At 46.5% G+C, this 14,260-nt stretch overlaps 1 protein-coding gene across 1 annotated transcript; it reads right to left on the minus strand.

Moving 5' to 3' along the window:
* Positions 1-1,733: 1,733 nt before the first annotated feature.
* On the minus strand, positions 1,734-13,154 carry GRPEL2 (GrpE like 2, mitochondrial). The gene is made up of 4 exons (XM_080554830.1): positions 12,989-13,154; positions 8,595-8,763; positions 7,648-7,729; positions 1,734-5,969 (listed from the first exon to the last, which is right to left on the minus strand). The coding sequence occupies exons 1-4, from the start codon at positions 13,063-13,065 to the stop codon at positions 5,614-5,616; spliced, it is 684 nt and encodes a 227-aa protein (XP_080410956.1). The 5' UTR covers positions 13,066-13,154; the 3' UTR covers positions 1,734-5,613.
* Positions 13,155-14,260: the final 1,106 nt, after the last annotated feature.

A 14,260-nucleotide genomic window follows, 5' to 3' on the forward strand; every position in this document is an offset into this window, starting at 1 on the left:
GACGCTTGTGCCGTGGGGATCCTGTCTGGGAGCCTGCTGCTACCTGGAATACAAAGGCTACCAAAATCTGAGCAAAACCAGGAAGTGCATGTAATTACAGCACCTAGAGCCTGCTGTAGCCAAGGGCTGGCTCTCTACCAAGACAAAATTAAATTTGGGAATCCATCACAGGAGAGGGAAAAGCCAGAACACACGCAGAGGCTCCCTTTCCCCCAGTCAGGAGCCCCTTTGGAAGTTCCGAGTAGGGGAGCAAACACAATCCCAAAATGCAGGTGTGAACAGGGGGGAGACACAGGCCAAGCTCTTGCTGCTGCTCAGCTCCCCTAAAGTTTACAGTGAGCAGTACTGACCCACCAGCACAGGGCAACCACGTTCCCAAAGTTGCTTAAAACACAGCACAGAAATGCATCTGCGTGCTTCAGGTTTTAACAAGCCCTTACTTTAACTGTCCCGATTTCACCATGGCTGAGGGCAACAAGAAATCAGGCTGTACCTACAGCAAAGCTCTGGGGAGCCCGGGTCAGCACAGCTTCTGGTTCCCTGCTGCTGCTGGAAAGGCTGACCAGCCCCGGCTGCAGCCCTTCTGCAGCTCCGTGCAGTAAGCAAAACGCTCTGTCTCTTGCTCACACACAAGTTTTTTTTTTTTTTTTTTTTTCCAGATGGAGGTGGTTGTGATTTGAAAACTCCCAACTCTCACTGTTGCTGAAGAGAAAACCAGACGAGCCAGAAATTACTAGCACAACAGCAGGTAGCACTATTTCCTGGTCTCGGCTGGTTAGCACACACACAAAGCAATGCAATCACAGCTGCTCCTGGGCAGAATGAGGAAGAGCCTGTATGGTGGGAAGTTGCCTCTACAATCACAAGGGGGTTTTGCTGGCAGATCCTCAGCACAAGGATTTAGGTCTTATCCCAGAAAGGCCATTTATAATGTTCTTTTACAAAGTGGCTTTTTCTTTTTTCTTCTTTTAAGTGATAAGTGCACAGGGGCATTCAGAGCTTCAGGAAAATGAGGCAAGCAAGGCTTGCTGACATAGCACAACACAAAGAGACTACAGCAATACGAGGAATGGAGGCCAGGCTATCTTTGCAGAGGATGCAGGAAGGGAGAAGAAATCTGCTGCAATCACAACCCTGGAGAGAAAGCCTGTTCTCCCCAACAAACCCCTGAAATCCTAACCCGCTTGTGGATACCATAAGCACCAAAACACACTGTATATTACACCACTTAAATTGCTGTACAGTATGCTTGCTACCACATGTCACACACAAAAGGAGAAATAAGCAGCAAAATGAAGCTGTGAGGGAAGAGAATGACAAAAATAACACAAGATAACATGTATTTCAACTGTCAGGAGTTCTGCAGAATGAAACACCAAAGGTTGGCAGAGAGCTTTTCTCTACACAGTGGTCTGTGAATGAACTTAACCAGGAACAGAAAGGAAAGCAGGCACAAAGTACCAGAAAATGACAGAAGTGGGCAGTTCATCAGTGCAGAAACCCCTGGCGACTCAACCTGTGTGAGGAAAGATGGCCCGCACATGCAAATTTCTTGGAGTCCACCTAAAGGGTTGTTCATAAAATGCCGAACAAATGCAGTGGACTGTAGCCCTTACTTTAGACAGCCAGCTCAGGAATAGCTAGAAACCTTTCAATCCACAGTCCCACTCAATTAAAGCAGCAGCCAGAATGAGCAGCAGTTTGGGGAGGGGGGAAAAAGGAAAAGAAGCAACTGCAATTCTTTTTTATTTATTATTATCATTAGCAAATGGACAGTAGCTGGACATCTAAAGAAAATCAGCCCTTTCCAACATTAACTCAAATGTTGTTGTCAATTATTTGCACTGCTCCCACACTTGAGTCTTCCTCTTTCATACAGCCAGAACCGTTGGGTGAGCACAGAAACACAAAATCGTACAGTATATACAGGTCTCCCACCAACTAAACAGAATTAAGATTTTTGGAGATTAGCAACGCTTTGTTCATTTGACTTTGCAAGTAATATCAAAACATCTTTTAAAATAAAAAAAAAAGACAATATTCACAATATAAAACTCAAATACATTTTTTTTTTTTTAAATTTAAAGGACTTTTTATAGCCATTGATTTATCACAGCTGTTCTCTTTCAACAGAAGCTCTGCTGATGAAGCACTGAGAACTTAAGGTTCACAAAGCAACATTCACATTCTGCACTGCTCCTGGTCAGAGCTAAGACACCGGCACGATATGGCGGGGTCACAGAACAAGGCCAGAGCCCCTGTGCAGCAGGGCTGCCCTCTTTCTGAGAGCAGAAATGCAGGTCCGCACATCACCATTGCACGCAGGGGTTATCTAGTCCGCATTCCCAGTTCAGTTCATGGCTGGGCAAACGGAGTGGAAATGAGTAAGAGGTACGCAGTAAGAGGTTCCTCTCCTCCGCTATTCTGTCCCTTCTACAAGCTCAAGAGTCATCGAATAAAGTTACCGGAGAGAAGAAGCTCATGAATCAGACTCCTCTTTGGTGTCACTGCAGAGCACGATGGAACTGCACCAAGGGGAACTCTGTCCCACCGCACTCAGTGTGCGAGCTTTACGCAACCGGGGAAGACACGGGAGCTACAATCTGCAAAGGAGAAATTCACTCCATCCTTAGGCAATCTCATCCACAGTAAGAGAGATCATTAAGTGTGCTTGAAAGGCAAGAGAATCAAATTTTGCTTAGGTAATCTAAATTTTGCGTTGGAATCAAGGTTCGGTTACTTCATTCTCATTTCACAATTGCAATTAAGCAGAAAACTAGGACAAACAACAGTAACGGTATCTATCTCTTTGGTAATTTCTCTAAGTCTCTAAGCAATAGGTACATCTTGCAATAACCATCATAAAAGCCCGATCAGACCTTATAGAAGTTTCATAGATTTTAAAAATTGAGGCAGGAACTGGGAAAAAAGCTTGCCCCAAATTAAACCAGGACTGTGGGAGGCTCATAAATACTGCATGGGAACCCGATACCTCAGATCTCTGCTCCAGCCATACAACAATGCCTCACTGAAAGCGGATCCCAGATACAGAAACTGAATCAATAACCTCTTATTACAGATGGAAAGTGTCTGGAGTGCATTTTAGGGTATTTCTTTAAGGCAAAAAAGGGTGAATACTAGCTGAGGTCACAGGCAGGCCTGGCAAGTGGTCCAAAGGTGGACCAAGCAGATGCAGCATACTTTCACAGTCAGGTTGCTCAGTGGGTCAGTATAAAGATGCTTTGTATCCCGTTACTTTTGGCCACATGCTACTTGTATATCTGGCTCAGATAAGCTGCAGCCTTTCTATGACTGAAAACTACCTGTTACGTGAAATGGATGTAGTTTTGTTTGGTTTCTTATAACTAACATTTCACACTACAAATTAGTTTCCATAACTAGCTCTCCCCTTGTATTTGCAGAAAGACTCAGCTGATATACCAGGGACTGAAGAGGCAGAGAAGAACCAATTGCTCTAACTGAAGCTACAGTTTCCACAGAACAGGCTGCAGGCAGTCACCAGGCAGAACAGCAAGACTTGCATTGCCACATCACAAATTTCACCTGTTCTCTGCCTCAATTAATAGCATAACCTGGTTACCCAGTTGGTATGTACAGTCAGCAAAGACAATGAGCAGGAAGTCCTCTATATCTCTAAAATTTCCAACAGTGTGATGAAACAAGAGTACTGAACTAGAGCTTTTTCCAAAGTGATCTAGTGCTGCCATGAAGCACTGTTTCAGGGTTGAAGTCTCAAGTACCCCTCTGAAAACCTACCTATGAGGCACAAAACCGCACTTGTATCCACTACTGAGTCACCCCCATCCAGCTGTCACTAAAGGAGCTTGCATGAAGCATATTCAAAATGTGCATCTTCCTAAAAATTCTGCAGTGACAGCCAATTAGCTGCATGTGCTCTGCATAGTCTCTTCACATGCAAGAGTGCTGACAGCTGCTAATTGAAGGCTGCTGTTATCTCGAAGTCCATCACAAAAGGATTACGAAACTGAAGCCTGCAAAGGAGTGGGAGAAGAATAAGCTTTCTTCCAAACCAGTGACGGCATCCACCATAAATAAAGAGCTTTTGCAAGTGGATCTCAAATAACTGTCAGGCCACAGATCCAATTCCAGAAAGCAAAAAGGCAGGAATTAATGAATCTGTAAGAAATAACCTGAAAACCACCGTGCCTGCTTGCTTTTTACGTAGTGCAAACCACAGCCTGGCTTATGTAACTCTTTTGCCACTCTTCTGCTTACTGTTCTCTAAAGGGTTAAATTCTGATCTCACTGGGTGACTGCATCCTTTCAGCTGAGATAAATGGACTCCCAGGCAAAAGGACCACTGGGAAATACATATGGCATACTGTGACAACATGCTTCCAACTAGGAGGATGGCTTGAGGTCAGCTTTCACTTCCCCTGCCTTCTGCTTCTCCAGCTTTCTTCTCACTGCTGCTAAAATTGTTTCAAGGACACTTGAGACTTCTAGTAGAAATGATTTTTCTCCTTGTGTCAAGAAAAAAAATAAACAGAAGGTTTAATATTTGCTATGACTACACAGAAGTAGAATCTGAATATGAACTGGAAGTTAGTGTTATCTGAGTACCATTATTGGAGAGCTCCAGAAAATAAAACAGTCAAGATTTCCTACTTAAGGGCACATCTCCATTTTGCCGAAAGCTGCAACAAAGAGCATACAGTTTATCAAGCTTGAAAGATGCACAAATACCCATCAGGGAAGAGAGATTACTCTCCTATAAAATATACTTTTTGGTTGGAGAGAGATTTGAGAAGAGTTTTCTGGCTCTACCAAGAACCATCACTCCCTGTTTTACCTCAAGGAACAAGGTGTCAAGCTGAAATTTTACTTGGAGAACAAATACTAACACATTGAAGTCTGATACAACAACTGAATTCTATTTAAAGCTGCATCCCTATTCAACTGTAGCATGACAGAGATTTCATTAATCCAGGATTACTTTCCTGAAATGATGTAAGAAAAAAATTGCCCCCAAATATCAATTCAAGTGATCATCTTGATCCTCATCTAAGGGCTCTGGGGACAAGGGAAGACACCAGAATCAGACCGATAATAATACTCAGCCCTTTGAGCTTTTCCTCTTCTGAGTGCTTTGCCAAGAAAAAGCCTCACCACACTCCTGTGAGGTAGGTCAGTAAGTATTATTATACTCCCTTATTACAGATACAGAAACCGAGGCTGAGGAGTTACTTGCCTGAAGGCCACTGCAGGCATCTGTCTCAGAGATGGAGCTGAGAGACAAGATTCCCTAAATCTCAGAGAATTTCTCTCTCTCATATCCCCTTCCCTGTACAAGTTTTAATGGAGAAATGAGCAACAGAGAAAGGAGCTATAGTACCACGTTCCTGACAAATAGCAGAACTCCTAGTACTACTCCATGTACTCCAAAAAGGATCATTAAATACACAAGTACCTTATAATTAATGACAAAATGACTGCACACATTATAAAGAAGCCAACGTACAATACAAACCTAGCTTAATAAATAAGTAAAGACATGCAGCTGCATTGTCACTGAGTGCTGAGAGGTCCTCAGCTCCGTCAGGTCCCAGATGCCAAGGAGGCAAGCAGACGTCATTCCTGTGACTCTACCGCCACGCCGACGAGTGCATGTCTGATAGTGCGACCGTGGAGTTTGTAGCCATCCTGAGTCACCAGTGCTATCGTGCCCGGCTGCATTCCCTCGGCTGGTACATGGCAGACGATTTCATGGTCGTATGGATCATATTTGCCCCCAACAGGGTTCATCTTCTGAAGGCCATGTTTGGCAAATACACTTTGCAACTTGGCCTCTATGAGAGACAGGCCTTCATAGATTTTCTTTAGAGTTGTATTTGGATTACTAGGCTCTGCTTCTTCTGCAGCACTCTCAGCAGTCTTCTCCAAAATATCTGCTACTTCCACGAGGTCCCTGCAGAAACTCTGGATTCCTACACGTACAACGAAGCAAGAAGTACATGAAGAACAATGACTACACAGAGCTACAGTGCCTACAACAGGCACGAAGTCACGGAAGTTTGAAAGCACCATTACAGCTACTAATTGATTTCAACTCTTACATGAGAGTAGATGGTGCCTTCTGTATCCTGTAGCGAAAGCTTTAGCATTACATGGGTACTATCATGAAGACTCCCCAAATCAAGGTATATGCAGGAAAGGTACATCTATACAGATCAACGATTATTAGTATTATTAGTATTTCACTCCAAGAAGTTCTTGTGACTAAGACTTGTCATTTAGAACACTGTTCCATACCCTTCCAAACAGTCCCACAGTCCTGAATGTTTTGCCAAACAACTCACAGAAATGCCTATACACAGGGAACAAACAAAATGGGGGGAAATTGATATAATACATGGCCATCCATATGTATATCCACAATTTTATTCATATTCATACGTTAAAATTGCTGTGGAAGGACTGGATAAAATGGTCCTTTAATTGGTCATGAAAACTGCCATAGTGTCTTTCATTAGAAAAACGTGTTTAGATCATACACATTTCCAGAAACAGTATATTACACAGTGCAGAAACTTCAGGAAAACCAACCTCCCTCAGTTATAATGATGCCATAACTAATTTACTGGAAAGACATACCACGAAAAGAGAGGAGAGAAAGAGAAGCAATAGTTCAGTGCTGTCTACACCTGTACATACATGTTCAAACATACACAGAATGAAGAAGCATGAAGGAGAGGCAACAAAGGAGCAGACAGAAGCAGACCAATTACCAACTTGTCTCCTCTTAAACCAGGCTCTGCTTTCATGCTCTACAGCCCCATGTGCCTCACTCCATGAGCAACTTCTAATAAAGAAACTCATTTTTCTTCAAATCTAAAGCAGGCTGCATACAAAAACTCAACTCAAAAAAACTGCAAACCAATAATGCTGATTAACCCAGAACTCAACAGCCATTTTGTAGCACCATGGGTAGAATGGTAATAAAACGACAGCAGCTCTAATTTCAAAGCTACTGGAATTAACTACAAAAAAACCCTTCAGATATTCACGTGCTATAGAAAATAATGGTTTCTCGTTCTCAGAAATGGTGCTGGCAGAGTGCAATGACAGGTGCCCCTTCACCTGTCTCAGTTGCCAAAGCTACTGATCCAGCTCACTTCACTGATGCTAAAATGTTTATTATAGACATGTTTAAGACCATCTGATACAGGAACCTACCACCTTTGTCCCTCACAGGATCTACCTCCTAAAAGATAGAGCAGAAGAGAAGAGGTCGTTAAGATAAAACAGGACATTACAACCTGATGAAATTGCTGAGAGTATGAGATACATCCTGCGAGAGCCAATTGTCAGCATACATAAGAACCTGTAATTTCCATGGAGTCAGTAGAACTACACTCAACTGCACTGGAGCTATTTTATTTAGAAAAGATCACAAAGCAGTCACTGAGATAAAACTGACAGGATGCAGCTGGACATATAGAAAAATAGTGAGTAAGCCCAGACACCAACAATCCAGGCCAAACACTGTGCGGACTTTACAAGGGCAGGACAGAGAGGGGAGAGAAAAGCTGCTGAGCAGCATTTTATGTTCAAGCAGGCAGGCAGGCCACTGCAGTAAACACAGCTCTTCCTCACTTTGCTTACCAAAGAGTTTGGCATCTTCCACAAACTTCTGTGTTCTCCTCCGGACATTCTCAGAATCTGCCAAAGCTTTCCGGTATCGCTCCTGTAACCATGATAGCAAGAGCAGACATCAAACAAGGAGTAAAACTGATTTCCTGTTGAGTTTGCAATCCCTTAGAAATCATTTAAAAATTACCAATTTCACACCAGAAGGTTTGCGCTGGGCTCCAGCGTTTTCATTAGAACAGGCAAACCCAAGCCCTCTCCTACTGATTAATCAGCACAACCGCAACTCCCTCAAAAGACCCAAGTCAAGGCCAGAAGCTTTCAGGGCACAGCTCAGTTGGATGCCGCATTGTCAGGCTGCTGCTTTTTGCATGACTCACTGCGCCTATTGAGACGCTCCTTTCTCTACCAGGCAAGTCTTAGCAACAGATCCGCAACCAGCTGATTTATCACTTGTTGCAGTAGTACTTTCTGGGCAATTACCCTCACAATTGCCCCATGCTTCAGTATTTATTCCTCTCTTTACTCACATTTGAAAATTCCCTATAAAATGATCCCTTCCATTTCCCTGCTAGATGCCAAAGATAACTTTCCTTCTCAGACAATCTGGGTCCAGCACATTACAACATATAATACTTGTCAGGACAAAGCTCCTGCCATTCCCTCTTCACAGCATTGTGAAAGAACTGACCACAGCCCATCTCTCACATACAGTTTTCCCTGCCAGGATCATACTGTCAGTGTCTTGCTCCCAGGAGCTACTGACAGCTTGTGTTTCTGGGAAAGGCAGACTGTACTCCTTCCACAGCGTACCCTAACACCTAGAGCACTGCTGCTTTGAATGCTGCCAGAGCACAGCGATGACGTTTGGATGTTACAGTGCTTAGAGGAAAAGATAGGGCAGAAAGACAAACTCGAGGGGACTGAATGAAAGACAGCGCTGCCACCAGCAGCACACTTACAGTTAAATCCCGGACTTGCTCTTCCAATTTGATGGCTTTGTGCTCTAAGGCACAATCAGAAAGGGGATGCTTTGGCTCATCGCGGGGATCTTCTGGGCCACACTCATCTCCTGTACTTCTCTGCTGAGCTGCAGTGCTGAAAACACATGGGGACATCCTGAAGTACAAACTAGTGACAAAAAAAAAAATAGAAAGTTATGTTACAACATGGTCATAAAGAAAGATTCCTGTTTAGTGTAATTTCTAAAAGACTCTCTTAAAAAGGTACATAGGATTCTAGATAAAATTTTAGCTCTTTTCAGAAAAGATAGGCAACTAGCACAGAAAACACAGACAGACATTTTGAAAAATTCTTTTATTTTAGGCTCATATCACTACAGAGGCTGTGTGCCACTTCCCGGACGTAACTAAAAAAGAGTCAGGTTTTTACAGGAAAACAAGCTGTTGGTTGCATTTTGCTAACTTCCCAGTACAGATAGTCAATACTGAATGGTAAACTTCAGAAACTTTTTTGCAAGGCAGTCTTGAAAAGGAGCAGGTAGCAGAGAGCTGTTTTAAGAATTATTTTATAACAAACAAATGTTCCGAGCAAAATTCAGTAGATCTGTGAATCTGCAGCATTTAATTAGATACATGGGCAGAGCCTCGCCTGCTCCTCTAAGAAGGTAAATTCATGCTGGTACAGCAGGTGAAACTCATCCAGAATGCTGACTCCAGAACTTGCAGATGAAATTATGAAACAACCAAAGAGTCAGATAATTGCATTGAGCTGTAGCAACACTGCCTAGATGCCAAGAAGCTTATTCTATACTGTAACTATCTCACAGGTTTCCCAAAAACTAAATAGCAGAAATCTGGCTAAAAACAGTTTCATCTAAAGGCGATCAAAAGCAGTAGGCTAGACACTTTAATAAATAGACAGTGTTTCACTCTGCTTTTCCACAGCGCCCTTCACTGCCACCAACACCGCAGTCGCTCCAGAAGCGAAGCGGAGAGTTTTCACCCCACCTCCTCCAGGCAGAGAAGCACCCCCTGCATTTACAGCTGACCTGGACAGCAAAGCCTCAGCCCACCTCCCCCTCACATTTCACACAGGCACAGGGTCTGCAGAAGAAAGCTCAATTTGCTTCCAAGAGGAAACATTTTAGTATAGTCTTGACAAGGAAGAGCGAGCCTCTCCTTTCTTAGGAGGACCTCAGCTGAGCAGAGCAGGGCTTGCAACACCCCCTGCAACACACAGCTTTTACATACACTAAGTACGGATCTAGCTTACAGTGGCAACCGAATGGGACGGGTTCGTGCCCCTTAGTCCAGTACCGAACTGTGCAGCTCCTGCAGAATGAAGGTTCAGGGACCTTCCAAAGGTTCAGGTCCCTTCAGGGACCTGCCAAAAACTACCCCTGCTGAAGCGTTTTGTGTCCAGTGTCCTCAAATAGGTTTGCTGAGAGATCTGATGAGTGCAAGTGCCAGCACAGAAGAACAGACAACGTGTGGAGCCTGGAGAGATGTGAGAAGGGCAACATGGGGAAAGGAAGAGGCATCTCTTGTTGGGTGGCAGCGATGGCTTAGACTGCCTTATCTCTCTGACCAAAGCACACTTTAAGAGATATATCTGCCCAAAGACCACCAAGCGTCTCCTACCACTCCCTGCTTAGTAGCCCAGATGTTCCCTCATTTTATCTTTAATACAAGGTTGCTATACCACCCACAGCACTAATGATAGACTCCCTTTTCCCACTTGAAGACGTTTGCATATACCACTTTTCATTAAGTGGGTACTTGAAACGTGGTCTGTACGCCAAACTGTTCCTTTTCAAAACCATTACATATCACATACAGACCTGAAAGTGCCTTTACTAAGTGTATTTACTCTGGAGCAGGACGCTCCTTTAAAGAGCTTCCCAGCCCCTGCAGCTCTGGTCCCAGGAATGCCTTCAGAGGAGAAAGCCCAACATTTTAGCCATGGCTGCAGAGATCTGTTTGGGGCACAACACCCCACCTTGAATGATGTTCGTCTCATTTGTTTTGGTGACTGGTTAACCAGCACTTTTACAAAATTTTAGAAAGTAGTTAAGCCAGAAGTGAGGAAAGAGATGTACCCCTTTTACCATGCCTTCAAATATCAATGCATGACCTGTAAGCAACTGGAAAGCTTTATTTGTGGGGGGAAATGTGTGCCTGTGGTAAGCATCAACTACAAGCTTTGTCCTTTATCTTCTTGGATTTCATTTAAAGAGCTGCAGGAACGGAAATCAGCCCTGCTTCAGATGAACCAAAGAAGCTGCAATGCAGCTGAGAAAGCAGCCTTGCCTGGCACCTCACAGGTTAGGTACCTGCAGTTTAAAACAAACAAACCAAACCAAAACTATCCAAGAGAGGTAACTCTTCTGCATCCAAGAAGCGAAGCTTACTGTGTCATTTCCCTGTGCAAGTGATTCACATTACAGAAAGGGGTGTGTTTCAGTGTGTAGGAGGAGAGGGGCATGAGCGAGCTGGTGTCTCCACCATGGGGACCTGCCTACGTGAAGCAGAGAGCTGCGAGCATGGACTCCTTTCTCCAGCTGGTGAAAACAAGCCACAAAACACTCCCCCATGCATTGAAATGCCCCGGGTGCCACAGGCTGTTCAGACAAGCCTGCCGTAAAAGTTGGAGGCAAGAAAAAAGAGTCCCAGACTGATTCCAAAGGGAATTCTTAAGGATTATTAGGCAGAATTGAAAATGTCGCTCCATTTACTTCTTCCTTGAGGATGAAAGAAATACGCTTCTACCAAGGGCATGTGCTGTTTACAGTCTGTCCGCTGCACCGTGCTCTACCTTCTAAGTACAGTCTTGATCACAGCTGCCCTAAAAATAGGCAGGAATCCCACGGGAGGAAGTTGACGCATCCTGAAGTGACAGACATGGGGAAGTCCCAAAGGGTGTGAAAGGATCGTACAACTAAGCTGGTGATTCAAAAAGATTTACAAACTGATGTCACAGAAGGGCAAACAGATAGATGGAGGAGAGACCTTGACCGTAGCCACATGGTTCAAGCCAGTTGTCCTTAAAGATTAACATTTTAATGATCTCTCTTTCTGGAGCACAGGCACGATACCCAAGCACCCCAAACCCACGCTGTTTCCCCTTCCAACACAAGGATCCTATCCCACCTCTCCCTTAAACTCTCCTTCCTCCTCCCAAATCTGCATGACAAAGCATGCCAGAGCTGAGGTACAGAGCCATCTACATCAGTGTTTGGGAAGAAATCTAATTATCCTCACTCACTGTGCTCTGTCTCATCTGGGAGCGGTGTAAGAGAACACTTTGTGGATTCCTCTTCGATGAAACCTAACAGGAGAACAAGCTTCTGCAGCGCACCTTAGCACATGATGACCACCAAATTGGCAGCAGACACCCAGACTACAGCCAGTCCAGTGGAAGAAGTCCCCAAAACGTGGACTCCTGGTCCCCACCACCACTTGCCTGCATCGAGCTGCTCCCGCTGGCTGCAGTGCGGATGCAGCCACGGAGCGCCCCTGCACAAAGAGGAGCTTCACGCCGACGGCAGGTTCTGGCTGTTTTCTACCAACAAAGCCTGGTTGGTTTCTGCCAGGAGAAGTCACACCTGTTTCAGACTTGTTGCGTGCTTTGAGAGGGGCCAAGCAGTCTTCACGCACATGAAAGCACTTGAAAGCGGAAGGACTTTCAGACACACGTCTTCACATTCAGTCCCAAACCCAGCTGTTTCTGTTATGTGCTCTAGAATTGTTTTATTACATTTACATGGCTTCTTTTAGAGAAAAAATTTTAGAATAGACTAACATATGTTTTATTTTTTTTTTTATTGGTTTTCAGCTGCCTGCATTTCATTCAACTAACCAAAGCAACTGCTATGGATCTCACCGCCCTTTTAAAAGCCATATTCCACGGTGTCCAAAAACATGCCTGGACACTCTGTCTAAATATTAACAAAATTAATTTGACTCTCTTCCCAAACCACACAGAAAGAGCTACTATGGCACGGGTGCTGTCCCATTACCAAAAACCCGAGGACACTAAAGATGTGGCACCTCAGTCCGTGAACGAGCGGCCCACAAGCCTGGGTGCGCGCGAGTGACCGCCAGGGAGGCACAGGGGCTGCCGCCCGTGGTGCGGCAGCAGGAAACAGCGGCCGGCGTGACTCGCTGACCACAGGGCCACCTCTCCCTGCGGGGAGATTTCACTCTCCCGGGACAGAGCCAGCCCGGGGAGCGCTCACCTCCTTCCCCTACCCGCACCGGGACCCCTCCGGGCGGCTCGGCGCACCCCGGGCCCGCTCCCTGCTTCCCCGGGCCCCACCGCGGGCCAGGCCCGGCGCCGCCGCCGCCACGTCCCGTCCCCTTCCCCGGAGGCCGTGCCCCCCGTGCCCCCGTACCTGCCGAGCCGGGGCGCGCCGAGGGAGAGCAGGGCCCCGAGGCGGCGCCGGGCGGCCGGCAGGGAGCGGGCGGCCATCCTCCGCCGGGCGCCGAGCGGAGCGGGCCCCGCCGCCGACTACAGCTCCCGGCAGCCCCGCGCCGCCCGCCCGGCGCCGCCCCGCGCCGAGGGCGCGGTGTGAGGGGCGGGCGGCGCCGGTCGCGTCGGAACGGCTCGGCGCGGCGCGGCGCGGGGCGGGGGCTGCTGCTCGCCCCCTGCCCCGCGGCTGGGGCCGGGCGCGCTGCGGGCCCCGCCGGGGCCTGGCCGTGGGGGAGGCGGCGCGTTGTGATCCCTCGTAGAATCGTTAGGGTTGGAGAAGAGCTCCAAGGTTATCAGGACCAGCCGGCCCCCTACCACCATCACCCACTAAACCGTGTCGCTAAGCACCACGTCCAACTTTAAACAGACCCTTCCACTGCCATCACCCGCCAAACCGCATCCCCAAGCACCAGGTCCAACCTTTCCTTGAATGCCCCCAGGGACAGTGACGCCACCAGCTCCTTGGGCAACCCGTCCCAATGCCTGGCTGCTCTTTTTGGGAAGAAATGTCTCCTCATTTCCAACCTGAACCTCCCCTGGCACAACTTGAGGCCATTCCCTCTAGTCTTACCACTATTTATCTACCAGAAGAGGCCGACCCCAACTCCCCCAGCTCCCTTTCAGGCAGTTGCAGAGAGGTCTTCCCTGAGCCTCCTCCAGACTGAACAACCCCAGTTCCCTCAGCCACTCCTCACAGGACTTGTGCTCCAGGCCCTTCACCAGCTCCGTAGCCCTTCTCTGGACATGCTCCAGGTCCTCGATGTCCTTCTTGTAGTGAGGGGCCCAAAGCTGAACACAGCACTCGAGGTGCGGCGTCACCAGAGCCTCATGGGCAAGGATTGGGGTCCGTAGTCCACCCAAGCAGGAAGGAACTTTTTTTTTTTGGCCTCATAATGAATAAACTGGATAATAATAATAATACTAATAATAGTAAACCTTGGTCAAGTGTGCTTTTTAACCTCCAAATTGGCAAGCATGGTTTCAAAGTGGTGGTGGAGCAGCTCTGCTTCTCCTGCTTGGTGGCCCAGGTTCTATGTTTCTCTTGTTGTTCAAGAGAGTTTGACCCATTTCCACTACAAGAGCTGCACAGGTTCTCAATGCTCAAGAGGTTTTTTTTACCCATTTCCACACTGAGCTTCCCCCTGCATCAGGGGCAGCGTGGCCATGGGGAGGACGGGAACAGTGACAGGCAGTG

This window comes from Anser brachyrhynchus (assembly GCF_964034855.1).
Source record: "Anser brachyrhynchus genome assembly, chromosome: 14".
Taxonomy (NCBI): Eukaryota; Metazoa; Chordata; class Aves; order Anseriformes; family Anatidae; genus Anser; species Anser brachyrhynchus.

What these genes read in the sequence shown, in the direction of transcription:
- GRPEL2 (XM_080554830.1), bottom strand. Translation starts at nt 13,065, where the DNA reads ATGGCCGCCCGCTCCCTGCCGGCCGCCCGGCGCCGCCTCGGGGCCCTG. An exon ending in GGCGCGCCCCGGCTCGGCAG is followed by an intron (nt 8,764 to 12,988) that starts GTACGGGGGCAC and finishes TTTTGTCACTAG; the next exon opens with TTTGTACTTCAGGATGTCCC. An exon ending in GGAAGATGCCAAACTCTTTG is followed by an intron (nt 5,970 to 7,647) that starts GTAAGCAAAGTG and finishes TTGTACGTGTAG; the next exon opens with GAATCCAGAGTTTCTGCAGG.